The sequence below is a fragment of the Coturnix japonica genome, chromosome 3, assembly GCF_001577835.2.
Source record: "Coturnix japonica isolate 7356 chromosome 3, Coturnix japonica 2.1, whole genome shotgun sequence".
Classification (NCBI taxonomy): Eukaryota; Metazoa; Chordata; class Aves; order Galliformes; family Phasianidae; genus Coturnix; species Coturnix japonica.
Genome location: NC_029518.1, coordinates 60,424,281 through 60,443,978, shown reverse-complemented (window position 1 = coordinate 60,443,978; position 19,698 = coordinate 60,424,281). Strand labels below are relative to the sequence as shown.

Genomic DNA, 19,698 nt, shown 5'->3' with positions numbered 1-19,698 from the left:
TATGTGAAGATCATGTGTTAGGTTTGGTTTTGCTGCACTGTATAACAAGGAATAAAATGGGATGAGGCCTTCTACCTTTTCAATCCTCAGACAAGATGAAGCAACACAAGGGACAAAACCGATTTTAACAAACTGCCACCAATTATAGAATAAATTCATTCATTATGACGAAAAAACAGCACCCTTTTTAAAAGTAGATTCAATAAAGCATTTCAAGCAACAGAACAGTTTTCAATTATGCACTTTTTGTGAGAAAGAAGCTGTAAAGGCAGTTTGCATTTGTAATGAAAGCTATTCAAAATGTTAATCTTTAGTGTGACAAGACTACTAATTACCCAGCTTTTAAAGAGGATTTGTCCAGTTCCTGATCATCTCCCTCCAAATTCAAGAGGTAGCCAATGGCTACACTGCCACCATTGTCCCCCATTATGACTATCACTACTAATACAAATGGAAATAGTTAATTAAGAGTTAATAATTCTCTGGCTCTCACCAGAACCTCAGCAACGTCTAACACTTCAGCTGCTGTTAAATTGTGGTTAGCAACGATACAGATAGTACCTTTTAAAGAGAAATAAGGAAGTAAAATCAAGTGCTTATTTCTGAGCAACACTAACATTTCCATTGATACTTTTATTACTATACATAAAACAGAAGTGCAAAACAAAAAATTTAAAAAAAAAAAAGTTTATAAGTAATCTGTAGGATTAATAGATTTATATATATATATGGAAACTAGAAAACCTGTACCAAATGCTTTAATCATACAATCATTCTGAAATCAGTACAGGAAAGTTTTAAGTAATAATTTCCCTAGACAAGTTTTCATGCTGTCAAGTCACAAAAAGATTTTGTCAGAACTTCAACTGAGAACCCCTACCTTCCAGTACTGCACAATGTTCACTGGATAACGACTTTCATTTATTACTACATCGTGATTTAAAAAGCAGTAACCATTCAGTAAAACTCAAAATATCTATCTATCTATCTATCTATCTATATATATATAAAGTAAAATAATACAAGAGCTCCACAAGTCAAGGGTTTCAACAGACAGACCCACAAACCAATCTCAGTTCTTTTTCAACACACAGAAAACCACTAAACAGGATTTCTCTATCCATATGAAAATTCCTTAGGATCCACATAAAATATTGATATTTTAACAAAGGCATACATGAGAAGAATCTGCAGAATGGTCTCATAGGCCACAACATGACTAAATTAGCACCTAGTGCACTCAGGAGGAACTTTATACCTCTGGCTCCAGTAGAGACGCTTGAGTTGCATCTCCCAAATGCAACAGCAGTAGGCCAGGCCCTCTGGTTTCTGTCCTGCCCTCCCTCATTCCTGCCTACTTTCTTTAGATGAACCGAGAAACCTGCCAAAAGCTTTGTCCCTTGAGAAATTAAAGCACTGAGCACACAATTAAAGCAATGGGAGAGAGCCCACCTAGGAGCAGGATTCTATTTATTAATGAGGAACTTTTGAGGTAGGCACCTAGTGGATTTCTGTAGGGCTCCTGTTTAGGTCCAGAGAACTGGCCCTAAAAATTGACGCCTCCTCCCCAGAACCAAGATCAAGGACATATTTACAATCAGAAAGATTAACATGGTAGAAAGGTGATAGAGGAGGGTAACAGCAAAAGGACTAGTGCAGATGGAATGGTGTTACAAAGGGAAAGGAAAGGTGCTCACATGTGCCTCTGAATAGCCAGGCTAGCAGGAAAGACTTCACAAGAGAAGGATCTCCAACCAGAGATCCTCCCACAGTGACACTCAGCCCTTAAAGGAGGTCTAAGAGAAGTACAGTGAGGCTTCACCCCTTCATGTCACACAGGTGAATTGCCTTCACCTGTGCTCCCAGGGCTGACCAGGTCCTTTCTCCAAGTGTTCAATCAGTGGTTCAGGCTGTGACTCAGTTACCATACAGACATTGCCAAAAGAAAAGAAAATACACTTGTGACTCATGGAACAGTATTCAGTCTAGTAGTTCATGCATCTTGTATGTTACCAAAAGTATTGAAATAGGCTTGAAAAATGACTTATGAGGAACTATGTACATTTTCTAAACCTTCCACCATAAGCAAAATAAACCGAACACAAGATAGCTTGTTCCAAGAAAATCCCTAGTATATACACCCAGTTTTCAAATTAGCACTCAAAAAGACCTGAATTTTAGCCTGCTTGTAACAAAGCCAAGCTGATGCACACTATGGTTGTGTCATCCCACTCCTGATTCCAAGAACTGCTGTTCACTACAACAGTGGTAAACAAATAAATTACATTTGGAGGTTCTTATGGAACTAAGTCCCTAAAGGTGGCATTTCACATGTGTCTGACTAAAAACATTGCAACATGAAACATCCAGTGTTCATGTCACTGCTAAATACAAATTATCCTTAAATTCCCACAACCTTGGCAAAAAATAAAGTGAAATAAGTGTGTAGTAATGTTAGAAGTATGTTATCAGACAAGACTACTATCAACAAGGAACAGCGTTGCCATCCGTAAGTTCAGCCAGCATTTCTGTGTCAAAAATAACCCCATCTATTTGGAAAGGATAAATCATGCCATAAAGATGACTTCCCGTAATAATGTCTGTTGATAAAAATTATATCTTCAAAACAAACAAAAGCTATGCCAGCCCACTCCCTTTTACCCCCATAAATCTTACATTCTTCTATCATCTAGCAGAATCCTTCACTGGTAAAGAAATGCAACAGAAGACTGCACAGAGAATTACTCAGTGAACTGGAACTGAATTAAAACAAAAATGACTACAGAAAATTAGTAGAAAAAAATAAAGCTACTACACTGAGAAAGGTATTCTAATGTAAATAAAAATATTTAAAATCAACCAGTATTATTTTCATGACTGAAAGCTAAACTGAAACCCTATAGGAAGAAAGAGTTATAACTGATTATAGCAAATTTGGAGAAGACTAACACAGATGTATTATAAAAAACTCATGTGATTAAATACATTTGCAAAGTTATTGCACAAATTGGTATGTAAAATCCTCACAACTTCTTTTAGCATACAAGAATATTATTCAAAACACTGTTAAATCAGAAACCCGTGCATTCACGATATTTTTTTTCTCTTTAATTCATTAAAGAACATAGAAGAAAAACAGATATATTAATTAAAGGAATTACACTTTTTCACCTACACATACTTTTGACTATGAACTCCTAACTGCGTAAGTGAGAAGGTTAATTAAAAATAGTACCAATTATATTCATGAACTGGAGATTAACTCAGGTATGTGTTACCTATTAAATACTTTTGTTTGTTTGTCTGTTTTAATCTAAACATGAATTGAGAGAGAAAAATCTGGATACAATTTGAATGAAAGGCATCCAAGACGTTATGAGTAAACACTGAAGAAGTGAATACCCTCAATAAAAAACAAACAAGAGATAGTTGGTTTTCTAGCTGTGAACATCTGAAATTGAAGCTTTCAAATAAAAAAAAAACAAAAAACAGACAAAGTTGTGAGACTGAAGCAAATTGCCAGGAGTTAAAGGAAGAGCGTAGGCTATAATACATGAAACACTCAATAACAGCTGCTGACGTGCACCTTTATAACCTTGTGTCGGATGTCTCTTTTACACATGGTGAGGTAAAAGCTAAGGTATCTCATATTTATTTCATAGCATAAGCATATGTGAGCAACGATGACACTGTAACACAACACTATAAATGAGTACACGTGGCACATCCAATACGTTAAAAATGTTATCAGTTGTCAGAGACTAGTAGTCCAGAAAAATCACAAGGAAATCATTTCTGGGTTACACTAAATGTTGGAAATTGTTTTAAATAAACATGAATTATAGATTAGTTGGTCAAAAAATCTGCTATATTCTTAGACATTCTTTACTGTAATCCCATTAATACTTTTGCATAGTATTGTACGTTACTTGAGAGATGATGAAGGAAAATCTTTGATAGATTTAGTAATCAGACAGTGAACATGTTTGCTAGCAATGACAACATCATAAGTCTTCATCAATACCTGTCAGAAGTTGTTCTAAACAAGCATAGCTTTCTTTATCCCTTGAAAATGGCATCAACAGAAGTTACTGCAAGTTATATGGTATGCTTCTATTTTAACTCAGATTTCAGATTTGAGTACTCTAATCCTTGGGAATTAAATGCAAAGTTAAAAAAAAGAACGTTGCTCACCATAAAAGAACTTTTTAATAAGCTTAATTGGCACCATCACATTTCCTCATTAGAATGGGACAGTTTTCTTCAGCATTACAAAATGAACAGAAAAAGATAGCATCTAATACAGTTCATTCATCTTTTGCCAAATATTTACAGTACTGAAGCTGAAAATGTAATGATTTTAATTAATCTGTTTATAAGTAATGAGCATTTGTTCCTCTCATTGAAGCCAGTAAGAGTCACTAGAGTTTGGGCAACTTTGAACAGTTTTGCTGTGTAACACAAAGATACATACATTCAAAACTGCATTGGTCTCTGGGAGTCTATGATTCTCCAGTGATGGCACATCAGATCAATACTAAATCTTACTGAACTTGATACCCACAATGAAGAGACTTACTTTGTTTTTATGTGGTGCTGGGAAAGCACACGGTGCAAACCAGTAACAAAAATGTGCCAATCCACTATTACAATTTCTACCTCCAATTGCTGAAAGGGCACAAGTTGTAAAGCACAGAAAATGCAAAACACAACACAACACAGACAGAATGACAAGTGGTTGTTATTACTGAAATGTGTTACAAAATAAGTGGATTTTCAGGAGGTTTTTGAAGAGGATAGTGAAGGATCTTTACGTACGTTAATTGGGAGACTGTTCCATGTGTAGGAGGCAGCGTGGAAAAAGACACAAAGTTGGGAGTGAGCAAAAGAGACAAAAGGGGAATCAAGAATGATGCTTGGGAAGTGCTGACGGTATAGGAAATGAGGACCAAGGTTAAGCCAGAACCAAGATTGCTTTGAGTATGGCTAACTTTATGCAAGGGAGGAAAAAGAATTCCTGCAAAGGCTTAAGAAGCAAGGAAATATGGGCAATTATATAGGGAAGGAGAAATGATTTGTGTAGCATGTCCCATAGGGTGAAAAAAAAAAAAAACAAAAAAAAACAAAGAGCAGTGGGAAGTGGGAGACCAGTTTACATCAAATAACTAATATAACAAGCATTCAATTTCAAATAATGAAAAAGAATTAAATTCATGGAGATTATGACCAATACTCAGCCAGATGTAAGGAGTGGTAGGGACATCAGACTGCAGCAATTCTTTAGATAAAGCTGTTAAGTTATATGAAAAATCACCATGTTGTGTAAAAAGCAGATGCTTTTTGAATGGAAAAGTTCAGCAAAAGTATGTTTTGAACGTCTCTCAATGTAGCACTAAAACATGTTTGTTGAGATTGTTTTTTTTAAATGAGTAAACTCAGCTGATGCACTTATAAATTATGTCCATACAGGGTTTTATCTGCTGCACTCCTATTCATCATCACTGTCAGCAGTTGGCAGACATATACAAATTCACTGTACACACAAACGTAATGAGGAAAACTTAAAATACAAAGCTGCTACCCTGCAAAAGAAATTCAAATAACATTTTTAACATAAAAAGGGACTGAAATCTCATGATCTCAACTGTCCTGAGCCAAAAATACACTTTTTACAGTCTGTCTACTTTTGTTCCACGTTACACTTGATTTTTTTTTTTGTCATTTACAAGTACTTATGCATTAGCTCTGTACAAAAAAAAAAAAAAAAAGGACCAAGCACTCTGTCACTATCATAGTATCATTACTAATAGCAATTTCCATATTACTGAAGCCTTAAGAAATAATATTGGAACTCATTTTTCCACTTTCCTTTGAAAATACTATAAGAAAGAGAATTATAAACATACTGATTACTAGTCATTTTTTGTATCTTTTGTGTTTAAGTCTTAATCTAAATCCAGGCAACTCACTTCTAATTGAAATCTTACCACATTTCACTGGAAATCTACCAACCTGCAAGTCTCTATTCCTGTTCCTTACAGTCAATGAGCATCAGCAGACCCAGTGTTGATAAATAAATAAGTGCTTACTTATTTATTTTTTCTTATTTTCATTCTACTCATTCTGCCGCAAATTCACTGTTCAGAATTTAATGACAGAACATTAATGCTGCTGTATCTCAGTAAAAGGACTCAGTAAACAGTCCCACTCATTCTTCTTCCTTTTTCTTTGTTTTGGTAAAACTGCAGGGAAAATAAAATACTAACTACATTTCCAATCCTTATTTTAGAAGATCTCAATTTAGGAATACCATCTTTAACCCTAATTAAATCTTAAAGGGAAGTTGTTTTAAGCTTCAAAATGAAGTCTGGCATTTTAAGAATTCTACAGAGACTTTGCAGGTTTTAAGAGAAAGATCAAAGTGTAATAAGAACAGGAAGTCAGTTAGACCCTGAATTACAGAGGAAGAAAAGTATGCATCTCTGTGTTATGTGAAGGCACATCACATACACTTCAGCTTGTTCACGCTCCTATTACACTATATCAAACATTCAGGGAAATCTGTACTTACCCACAAGTCATGCTCAGCATAATCAAACAGCAGCCAAACCTTTCTGTCACTGTGAGAAAGGAAAACCTTCTGTAATGCAATCACATTAGGGTGCTTCAACTCTCGTAAAAGCTGCAAAGAGATAGACAAGTTGTTGTTATTTCCATGTTTGTTAAAAAAAAACAACATAACCAAAAAAAAAATTATGCTAGTGTCTTACCACAGCTAAACAAACAAACAATCCTAAAATAGGCCCCAGGAGATAAATACTGTATAACATCATTATCAAAGGTAAACATCAGAATTTTAAAATGTCAGATTGGAGCTGGTGCAGCCCGTCAGATTCCTCATGTGGACAATATGGTTATTGATTACCACACAGTTATTCTATTTCCTATAATTTTCTGCATTTCATTTCTGACTCCATTGCCTGGAAGCCTATGGGGTCCTTGTTTTCAGAACATAATGGTGTTTTGAAAGAAAAGTTTACCAAATAACTTATTAATAGATGTTTCAAATTCTCTTCTGTAATCCAGATAGAAACCTGGACTTGCTGTTTGCCAGAAACAAAAAACAACTCAGTCTCACCACTACTACACCCATAATTAAACAGCACACAAAAGCATGCACTGCTGCTGAAGTCACCGTTCTGACAGATCAAATCAGTTCTCAGAGGGAGCCGGGAAGCAGCAATTCCAAAACTACCATTCCCATGGAATCACTTTTGTTTGTTTGTGACACTGCCTTCATAAAAATGATTGATCACCTCTGTTTTATCTGAAAATCGTTTGCATCTGCGGTTCTATTATATAAATTGCCAAGCACCAGTTTCTAATGGCTAAAACAGTAATTCTCGTAGACACCAAGGTACATCTGAGAGAAACAAATCATTCTCTCTTTCCCCCTTCAGAAAAAAAGACATTAGATGTTAATTTTAGGGTGAAAAAAAGATGAAAATGATTAATTGTAAATCATACTGTCCCTTGGCTATACAGATATTTTCCAAGTGTTTTCTTCTGTTTTCTAGCGTTTTCTTTTGTTTCTTCCTTTCCCTAACACAAAGGCTTAGCAGCTCTGAAAGATGTGCCTACCTAATGAACTCATAAGCAGTCATTCTCAGGTATCTCTTAGGTGATGCAGTGTAGAAATCAATTTATCACTTAAACAGTAACATTAACTCTTAAATTATAAACTGTCAGAAACCCAAAGACTATAACTGTGTCTCCTTGACATACATTAAGAAAAATACTGCTATGTACCTTTGTTTTTAGCAATGCTAAAACTATTTTCCAGAACCAATTTGATGCATTGCTTCAGACTTCACACTGCTCTAAAATAAAGTAATAAAATCTTGTAGCAAGAACTTTATTATTACTTTTTTTATTTAAAGACACTGTTAGCAACAACACTGAAATCATTTCAGATTTTGAAACAGTTGATGAGATGAAGCATTCTCTCAAGAACTCACAGAAGAAATAGCCAAAGAGCACCAAGCTCCATAATGAAAACCAGCATATAATAGAAATGTTAACAGAAATTCTATGTAAAGCATAAGAACAAAAACAATACCTGAAACATTCTACATAAACTTAAAGGTGCTACACATAATAGATACAGGCATGCATATATTATTCAGTTCTAAGCAACAACTCGCTCAAGCCAGGCTGAGTAGAGGACTTGTGTAGTGGTGGTCATGTACCAGAGCAGCCCAACTAATAAGCAAAGCCTGAAACCTTTTCTTTTCATGGATGCCACGTGAAAGCACTGTCCCTTTTCAAAAAGAAGCGGTACATTTCTTACCCACAACAATGACATACGCTCATTTATAACAAGTAGGCTATTCTTAATGTATTTTATCTTTTGATGCACCTTGGATGAAATAACAAGCAACTTTAAATAAAATTTCTCACAAGAAAGAATCAAACGTGCGGGTTTGATCTTAAAACTCTGATTTCTGCAAAAACCACAAGGAAGAAATCACACTGTTATTGTGATGTTAGATATGTTGACCTTCCACCAGAATTTCTGTATCTTATAGTACTCTATTCAGGTCAAACAACATCAGTAAGAGATGGAAAGAGGTCTCAAATTAACAGACTCTGCTTATCCATGTTATAGGCACTCTCTATCTGCCTGCTTTTCAAGTCTACTCTGCTCTGAAAGCAAATTAAGATTATTACAGAATTTTTAGAGAGGCTATCTAGCAATTTTCCCTAATTATAATGGAAGCTGGAGAGGTCCCAGTTGACTGGAAGCTGGCAAGTGTTATCCCACATTTCAAAAAGGACAAGAAAGAAGACCCCAGTAATCATAAGGCTGTCAGTCTCACCCCAGTGTCTTGCAAAATTACAGAGATTATTCTGAGAGTTATTGAAAAACATCTGAAAGACAAAGCAGCCATTGGGCACAGCCAACTTGGGGTCATGAGGGGAAAGGCTTGTATAATAAATTTAATTTCCTTTTATGATAAGGTTACTCACCCTAGTTGACCAAAGGATTTTTGGATTGCAACAAAACTTTCAATACAACTTCTCACAGTACCCTTCTGGACAAAACACCCAGCACACAGCTGGATGAACACACAATGCAATGGGTGATGGGTAAAGCTCAAGTTATAGTAAACAGGGCTAAATCAAGCTGGCTATTTCTTCTAGGGTTCATCAGGATTCCATTGCAGGGACAGTTCTCTTTGATGTTTTTGTCAGTGACTTGGGTACAAGACTTAACAGTATACTAATTGAATTTGTAAACAACTCTACACCAACCACTTAACTACACTTTATTTTTTTACTGAATAGTTCCATAAGTATGTACTGCTTTCAAGGAAGCCAGGGTAGCATCTAGTTCTTCAGTTAACCTTAAACTAGAATATAAAGGCCCTATGTCAGACTTTCCACTTGTGTTTTTTGACATTTTCTTCCCAATGATGGGAAGTGGCTGTCTTCATCATTGTACAAGTTGAAAATGAAACAAAATTCAATGAAGGAAAAGAATTCTTCCTTAAAAACATTATCAAACAGGAAAGTACAAGGCAAAAAGGACAAAAAGGAAGTTTAAGACTACATTTAGGTAAGACTGTAGCCTAGTCTAATGGTTCACCTCACTGTTTCACCCTTCCACTATTCACTTGACGGGCTGCCACATGACAAATATACAACAGTGTTGAAATGCTTGCACATCAATTCTTCACCATAAACACATTTCACGAACGTGTTATTTTAGTGGCACCTAGAATCCCAAGGACAACTTCAGAGCCATGGTAAATCATTCTCTGCAGCTTTTCTGAACCACAGATTACTGCATAAACTTTAAGCATATAAAACAGATGAATGAAATACAATACCATGTTTGGTGGGTCTTGTTGATCACACCTCCAGGAGAGGAAAGTATTGATAGACAGCTCCTACAGTAATTCACTTTAAGCTCTTTGAACTTAGGCTACAAACTGACTATCAATATACCATACAAGTAACTTTTGCATGACTAGCAGTTAGGAAGTCCCTTCCTCTTTTGCATTAAGGAAGTTCTGCTTTCTATAAAAAACTACTTCTGTAAAAAGGACAGAAGAGTTTCATTGTTACTATCATAAACAAAACGATCAATTCTGAAGGCGTTTACTGCTACTGAAAATAGTCAGACAGTGCATTTCTAATGGAAACAACTTCCACACAAATAGTTTTTCCACCATCAGGTAAATAATGTTTTCTTTCTACCACCTACAAGATCAGGGTGAACACAGACCCTTTCAGCTTACTGTGAAACTAAGAAAAATTACAGGAAAAGAAGGAAGACAAACACTGACGTCAGTATTCACACCAGACAATCTTGCAGCAAACATGTATTTCTACGTCAGTGAAGGCAAAACTCCTTCACTTTCAGAAGCAAATTCTGAGGTCATATCAACTCATCCAAGTGGTGTTCCAATCTTCCAGTTTAATCTGGTCTTCTGATCCTAGTTAATCCACTCTGGAACACCCCCGGTAATTTCTTTGGTGGAAATACAGTCAGTGATGCACCTAAATGCTTTCAAAGATAGAGCCAAACCCTTCAACTGACATAGATGTGGATCAGAAGTTGTCATAGGAAAGTCCAAAATGTAAACCTGATGGCTCACAATGGCAGTTGTACCCTGAAGAATTAGAACTGCTGTCTTGTGTGATGAATATATTTAAAGCCTCTAGGCTCAATGAAGTTACTTTAAAATTGAAGCTGGGATTTTCAGAGGAACTAAAAGATCATTAACTTACTCCTACAGAAGCTCTTTATGAATTCCAATCTATTTAGATGTTATTAATCAAGACTAGATCCTCTCCTCCATGTTATTACTATTATTCTTTTCACACAGACCCTCTAATGCCTATTATAATACCAAGTTCACGCTGCAGATTTTCCCTCAGGGAGGCAAATGGGCCTCTCTGAAAATATAAACAGGCAGCTATTAAATTTGCAAGAACAATTCTTTGTTAACTTTAACTTATGCTAAGGGTCCTAGAGATATCAGGAAGAAGAAAAGAAGACAGGGACAGAAACAGTGTGCCACACTCAAAAAAATTACATGGAATTCAGGTCTGTTTAGTGCCCCAGTTGATTCTTTACTTAGAGGTTTTCCTATTTGGACTCCGTTTTCTAGCTGGGCAAATTCCACTTACAAAGGTATTGCACAGTTGAAGTCAAAAGAGTGCCTTTACTCAGTTGCAGCTTCAAACTGAACAGGTATGGAGGTACCAGACCACAAGCTGTTGGAAGCAGGCATATGTATAAGAAGTCTCACAGAAAGATGTAGGCAGCATATACAGATGGACACACGCACAGGAAAGTTAAATAGCAGACTATACACTGCTTCAGAGAGGAGATTTTTTTGCAAACTGCTTTGTTTGAATCCTACCCTTGGACAGACATCAGAATGGAAAACCACGCTGGGGAGACAGACTAAAATGCCAAAAATACAGCTGACATTCCTATATTAACTGCTCTGAGCACACTCAGACTTAACTGCAGGGCACACTCTACATGAAAACAGGCAAGCTAAAGTATTTTAAACTGGAGTTTAACCAGTGTCTCTTGTTCTACCCAGTTCTCCTACTTTACTCCAAGCAGTCTTCACACTTCACCTCTCTAATGTTGCTTTATGCTTCCTCCACCCAGCTCAACCAAGCAGCTCCTAAACTGCAAGAACTGCAATCTTACACAAGAGAAAGACGAAGTTAGTTCCAAAAAAAATAAATACAAGAATACATTGAACAGAATCTAGCCAGTAACTCGCCAAATGTCAGGACAGGAAGAGGACAAAAAAAGCTGTCACACCCTCCTCCTGTGACAATGATTAAGAAAGTACTTATAAAATAAATATTTTCATTTCAAGAGCTGAAGAAAATAATGGTATTCTGGGGAAAAAAAATAGAAAGAAAAAAAAAAAAAAAGCACAGCAAAAGATTCCCAAAATACCTAATAAAAATTAATAGAAACTACGGTGACTGCATTTTAAATTCCTGAGGTTCCCAGAAAAAACAAGTTAGCCTTACCATGTTTCTTTAAGAACATACAAAGAAACACAAGTATAACAGCTCTTTCCATTTCCCAGTGACCAATATGTTGTACTTCAGCATGGACTTTCAAAGACAAAGGCTACTGTAAAATGATTCCTCAAACAAAGAAAAAGTTAATTTTTAATACACCTATATAAGGAAACACTGATGTCAAGATCACAAGATGGCAACTTGGCTCCAGTGCGCTCACCCTCACTCATGCACTGTCACACGATTTTACAAACCTAAACATTTGATCAGGCTCTTTGAACTACAGCTGATCTACCCATCCTATGCTTATCCTAACGTTTCTGCAATTTCCTGATTTCCTGGCCATCCCTGCTCTTGCACTGTATCTCACAAAAATGAACAGTGCCAGCAACTGATGTTTTCCAAAACACCTGCAGAAGGATAACAAACATGATCAGACATGACTTCTAAGCGATCCTCAATTTTTCCAAGGCTTTCCTCTCAAAAGTATTTACACAAGGAACATTGCATGAATCAGAGTAAGGAGAACAGCACTTCTGCTTTCGTAATTTTATATTAGAGAAAGAACACATGTCCAAATCTATGAGTGACAAATTATTTGTCACGTTTTCATACCCTTCTAATTTTATACTTCTCAAGGGATGCATGCAGAATCAGTAAAAGAATTACTAAAACATCTAGCATCTATTAATGAAATAAATTAGAGACATATTCATCCACTGAACAGGTCAAGATCTTTCAAAAACCTTTTTTATGAAGGAAAGCTTATCATTTATAGAAGAGGGAGCATTTTAGTCCCTAGGACAAGGAAGGCAAGCATTCAGCTTGAAAAGCTTGTAAGTAACAAGTTGATTGTCTACAAAATACTTAACTATCACATGACATGAAAATTCCCTGGCTTTGTTTCTGTCCAGGCCCTGAGCTTATCAAGCATGACACTGCTGAGGGCTCAACACCCCTCTCACCTTTATAACCAAATTCTTTGCCCAAAACGCCTGTAAAATTATATCTGCAAGAGGTTCTCAGACTAGATAAAACAGATTATGCTCAGTAACAAAATGGCTGGGAGGCTACCAGCATCTCCTCTTAATCTGAGGACTCTGACCAAGGGGAAATCTCTACTTCATTGCACTACTGAATGAAAGGAACACAGTAGCTGAAAGGACAGAGCTCAAGTGCATAAGACCTCATGACAATATCCCCAGTTGACTATCACAGAAATATTAGATACTTTAGGAAGGAATGTTATAATCTTGTACATAACAGCGTTCAAGAACAGTGCCACAGAACAAAAATGTTATGCTTTTTTGCATATCAAGGTTTAAAAAAATCTTACATTATTATGGACAGAGAGCAGAAAAAAAAGGAAAATGGAAAATACGGAGAGAAAAGTTGATAGCTATTCTTCATATATACTCATTCTACCTATTCCAGACTGGCAGGCAGCAGTTTTGATGTATCATTTATATTTCAAGCCATCTTTAAATCAGAGTCAAGAATTCAAAACATTAAGCACAATAAACCCGTGCTCCTTATGCGAATTAAATGAATCCGAATAATAGCATCCATTAAAGTTTGATGTACTTCATTCATCTGATCTATGTAAATGCTTTACCTCTCATTAAACAAGCTAATAGACAAGCCTACAGTTGCAAGTATCAATTCAGATTAATACCACACTGAAAGAAAGAAACTTGCCTGCGGACTTGAGATAAAGTGAATATTCTTTGGTTCTTGACTTCATTAATTTGGGTCTGTTAAAATCACGGAAAAAATCTGCACCATTTTACAGTCAGGTTTCTCATATGCTCTTTCAAGATAACATTTAAGAATGTCGCTCTGTCGAAGCTTTAATTTAAGAATTATAGAAGTAATTGGTCTGTTGACAATTATTTACAACAAACTCAGCATTCTGCTCTGGAAGCACAAGGCTACAACATTCTTAGTGTTGATTAACACCATTACATTTGTTATGTCTTTGCTCAAAGCTTTTCACTTTTTACCCAAATCTTCAGCAAGCTTTTAGACACACATTAGGCAAATCTAACGTGTGAAGCAAGCTAAAACAAGATGTTCACTGGCTGTCTCTCAAGTCATTAAACGCCTACCACAAGATTCCTCTCATACTCTCACGATCAGCCTGCAACTGTGGAAAAAAAAAACTCCATTTGTAATCTAATGTCTATTTCCTCGTTCTTCAATTAAATATGAAAAGTTATTCGATGAGGCGATGAATATAGGAGAACCAGAATTCCCCCCAGTAAGGACTGATAAATTCGAGGAGGCTCAAAAGACTGGTAAATATGTTTCACAGAATTGGATGAGCAGAGACAAAACAATAAACAACACTTAAATATGTTCATATGGCAAACCCTTAAGAACAACAGCAGTTTTCTGAGAGATTTTGAAAGAACATTAGGTAATGAAATGGTGAAGCTAGTAACTGGCTAATATTTACCACCACGAGAGCTTGTAGTGTTCTGCATTTAATCTTCCACTGAACGTAACCTCTCACTCAACTAAATCCTACTGCAAATGGGTATGGAACTTTTTGCCCAAGGCAGTAAAAGCAGTGTGGCCCCGAAAACAACATCCCACGAACAGACGTTAGACTTTCTTCCTGAGAACTGAGAGCAAATACTTTCCCAGATAATAAGCAGAAATGAGTAATTGGAAGTCATTCTCAAGACCTACAACAAAACTACTCCAGACCTGATATATCTCATTAAGCTTGCAATTAGAAGCAACAAATAGCACGTTTATAATCCCAACCAGAATTACAGAGTTCATTTACACACACCTTCTTTCTGGAATAACAACTTCACAGAGGGGAGTGCACCTTTCAGAACTTAGTAAAGTTTCTTACACAATTATGCCATAACCTACTTCTAAATCCTTGAGAACACAGCAAGCCTCTTGCCCCTTTATCACTCCTAGCACTGCAGAACATTGAATTGTATGGATCAAAATTTCCCAGGTTAGGCAGTAGTGAACATCTCATTGTAAATGACTACAGTTACAGGAATGCCACCGAGGACAAAATATGTACACATGCTTACTCAGAGAGAAGAGCAGCAGTACTTGACTCAGTTTCAAGGCTAATTTTGAGCCTATTTACTGTAGTGGCCATGATGCAGCTGAAGCAAACGCCAAGGAAAAGAGCATGTATAGAAGCACAGAGACATCACAAGCCTTTTATGCTATGCACAGTCAGCTTCCAGCAATCCATCGCTTCAGGGGCATGGAAACCACATCTTAAATCAAGGTCCTTCACTGTTTCTGTGTTTGCTTCATTAATACTCAAATGAATTCCCCAGTAATAAAGTTCTTTAACTTAGACATATTCTTTGCTCTCTACAATATTTGGAGCTGTGTTTCAAAACTAAAGTTGCATTGCAGAGAGATTTACTACGTTCATTCAGTTGCTCGTGTTTCTCTGTCCCAATAAGCACTGAGTAACCATTCTCTAACTTTCTCGCATAGTTTCATGATTTCATACCTCCTTCAGTTTTCCCTGCCTCAGAAGCTGCGATTTCCCAGTCTATTTTTTCTCTGATTACATGGAGGCACTTTTGCATCACTAACTTTGTTGACTCCTATTTCCCTTTATCCTGCCTGAGGTGGAGAACGATCAAAATGACACAAACACTCAACATCTGAATGCATCAGGGATTTATGAGGTAGATCACATCTGCTTTGTTCTCCACTCTTGACTTGAGCAATTCACTTTAAAGCCATTCCAACAACTCAGAATTTGCCTTTTTGACTGCTCCTGAATTTGGAACATTTGCAGAGGTATAGTGAGAATGTTTTTCCTCCTGTCCTCAACCTGCACCAGTAATGATCATTCAGATCCATCACTCCTATATATAGATAGTATGTTCTTCCCCGTTTCCACTACTTCAAAATTCAACACTGATAAATGCAAACAATTTTAATTACACAACCTACTCAGTACCAAGATTGTTTTGCACTTCTATATTGGTTACTAAAGAAACAAAACCTAGCTAAGTAATTTCGTACCATCAGCAAACTGTCATCTGACTCTTCACTTTCTCTTGGGGAATTTTATCTGTACAGATTCAGTAAAGAAAGGCTCACAAAACCTTTAGAGCTGTTAAACGATGCACTTGAGACAACTCTGGCACTGAAACAATGGAAAACATTTCACCCATTTTCCTCCTGCTTTAGATTAGTCCTTGCAGAGCAGGCTGCCTCCTTCTGCAACAAGGGAGAGGCAGGAAGATAGCAGAGGAGGACTAAGCGGGGCAAACAACTCCAAGCAGGAGCACAGCCCATACACTGCAGCCAGCAGCAACACCGTGAGTGGGAGGGATGGTGGAGTCAGATTCAACTGTGAAGAAAAGCACAACCCTGGAGAAAGAGCTGGTCAGAAAGGGAGTGAGCTACACAGAATAGTAAGACCAAAAGAAAAAGACTGGTTGAGGGGAAAACAAAAAGCAAAGACAGAAAGCGACAAGGGTTTAAGAGGTGCACAGAAAAGCATCCAAGAGGGCAAACCACTCCCCTAACCTTGGCACAAAGTCCAGAGCCCCACTCAACCCACTGGCAAGCGTGCCTTCCTCCTTTCCTCTTTTAAGCCTTAGTTACTGTGACAGGAGGGCCTTGTATGACAGCATGCTAACGTCTGTGGTGTGAGCAGGAGGTCAGAAAGAAGACAAAAATAAGGGAAGGAAGGCATCACAGATTAAAAAATGAAGGAAAATAAAAAGAGCTTCTTCCCTATACTATAGCTGTTTCCACGGTAGAGAGTGGAATAACATGTAGTAACTGTCATTATTTTTTCTTTACAGCATGACCTTCAGGAGTAAAATTAGTCAGGTTTGTATAGAAAGGGAAGAGAGAAAAAAGCAAAAGGCTCAAAGAAAACGTCAAGGGCAGCATAAAGAATGTGGGATTGAGTATATGTGATACAATTAATCTGTAGAAATGGAGAAAACACTTGTGAAAACAGGTGCCAAATCTACAGAAACTAATTGCAAAATTTCATTATAAGCATTACTAGCACACAAACAGAGCAGCAAAAAGAGTAAATATTGCTGCTGACAGACCCTATGATAGAGTAGGGAAACAAAGAGAATTAAGAAGTACATCAACAGAGGAAAAACCAGAACAGGAGGATAGGAGCAGTCATGAATTCTTATATACCAGAAATCATAAGGAAGTCTAAGCAACTGAACACAAAGGGTATGTGATGCTCCAAGGCATGATTTTATAATAGAAATTTAATTATTCTAATTATTTTAGAATAGGAATTTAAGAGACAAGAGCATTTGACGCAAACAACAGAAGAACAGCCCTGCTAGTGAACACGAACGTTAGCATCTCCCCTGACTTCAGAGGCAAATACAAGCTAATGCTTACAGCTAAGAGACCAGATTCATCATCTGCATTAAATCACAGAGGATGAACACATGGGAGTTCACAAAAGAACCAGGAACCAGAGTCAAAGGAAGGATAACAAGCAAAAGAGTTCAAGTTACATGCGAGCCGGCTGGTAAAAAGGATTTTTTAAAAATCCTGCAAATAATATTTCTCCTTACTCGGACCGCAAATGTTTTACAATGGTTATTGAAATAACTGAATGTCATAAGACATTTTGTCCCAATCAACATGTCACTACTATACAATAGGATAACCCAGCCAAATACTCTAAGAAGTGCAACATGTATTTTGTTTCCACTCATTATGGTATTTTCCACAGTAAGATAAAAATCAAAACAGCGTGCCCTTTATCAAGCCTTACAAAAAGAGCACAGGTCAAGGATTCTTCCTTTATCCCATTTTTGCCAAGAAAGAAAAAAAAGTTTTTGCAACGCTCTTCCGAAAAACATAGAATAGACCTTTTATATTTGGCAAGAAGCATGGAAACGTTCAGGCGAAAGGCCAGATGTTTTGTTAAAAATGTGTAATGGTACGGTTTAGCTTTGTTGAGGACTCACAAATTGTGCCCTGAGAACCTGGTCCCAATGCCCTCTGTTCTTATTTAATACCCAGCAACACATCTTATTCCAAAGGTATAAATACTGTATAAAAACAGCCCCAAAAAACTCTTTCAAAAGACACGAGCAACATTTACTAACCTATGTTGTAAATGTTGTAGTAATCTCTGCTACTATTCGAAGGCATATTATATACTGCAACTCATACATGAAGTTACCCTAGAACAGCTTCTGCCAGAAGCGAGGCATCCTACTGATGGGAGCTGCAGTGAGAGTGCTCTGGCCCACACCACCCCTTCCCATCACATCCCTACTCCTCTTTGTCCTTCTTGAAACACTAGCATCATCTGCTTTTCCCATCAAACACATGCTATGTCCCCACTTAATCAACACCTAGAAGGGTACAGCATCTATGCCTCTGTTGGGCTCCTATTTTGCCACAGCTTTATATGGCACGGTCCTCATCAGAGTTTTGCCATGCAACTTTGAATCTCAGAGCAGACTTAAATGCCCTCCATCTCTTATTCCACTCTGAATGTCCTTTTACCCCACCACCCCCAGATTATTAGGTACTTTAAAAGAATAAAGTAAATTATCATGACTTCACACTGACTCAAAAATAATTAAAGAGGCATTACAAAGACTAAATAGGAAGACTGCATGACACTGAAGCAAATACAATGATAAATGGAAGTGCAAAAAGGAGCGCTAATGAATACTATTTCATAAACAACATTTTTCAAAAACCTCACTTAGAAAAAGGCAGGCGAGGAAGATTTCTTGCTTTACATTTTCTTTACTATTTATAGCCTACAAATTGGACTGTATGCAACAACAGAGCAATTAGCTTAAACTCTACTGATATTCTCACTGGTGATAATTGGTTGCTTCTTTTAAGAACATCTGTTCCATCTTCCTTAAGAAATGAGGAGCAGACCCTGTTACCTAGACAACAGAATCCTTCTGAGCATCACACACCAAAAGGGTAGCATCAACTTAAGTCACACTTATTCCTCCTCCCTGTGGCTCCATTATCACTGGTAGCATAACCAAATGTCTTCACTTCTTAAGATGAAATCCCTATCTATCAGATCACAAACTCAGGCCCCTTTTCACATGCACATTTACTGTCCTTCAGCTGAGCAACAAACAGCTTGAGGTCTTGTCTTGTACACAGGCAGTTTCCACCACCCTGACCACCACAGTGTAACCCTGAAAATGCTACAGAGTATTTTGGGGCAAGTCCTTTCAAATATAGAAATTTCAGCTCAGTTCCCTTGAATGCAGCCCAGAAACAGTCAGCTTTGCCATTATACCTCTGGATTAATGGAGATATTCAAGTGCTGCAGGAACCCATCCCATAATGCTGCTCACTAGTGCCTTCCAGTCAACACTACTGAGAGTAGCAAAGGTTAATCTACCTTCAGAGGATACCTTCTGTTGCCTTAGCAAACTCACCCCAATTTCATACTCACTAAACACTAGCAACAATTGAGTGGAGCAGACGACATAATCCTTCATATGCTTCAGTTACATGGATGATTATTTTCCCTTTCTCCCCCATGTGCATGTGACGGATGACCAATGAACACTGAAACTCAAATAATGAAACAAATGAACTAAGCACTCAAAAGAAAAAAGACAGCTCACTGGGCAGAAAAAGCTGCAA

The 19,698-nt window shown here is 37.1% G+C and overlaps 1 protein-coding gene across 1 annotated transcript in view; it reads right to left on the bottom strand.

The window, feature by feature from the left end:
- Positions 1-19,698, bottom strand: part of CDK19 (cyclin dependent kinase 19) — a 103,586-nt gene that overhangs the window by 57,747 nt on the left and 26,141 nt on the right. The window contains exon 3 of the mRNA XM_015858727.2: positions 6,572-6,682. Coding sequence (XP_015714213.1) covers positions 6,572-6,682 — 111 coding nt within the window. The remainder of the gene's footprint in view (positions 1-6,571; positions 6,683-19,698) is intronic.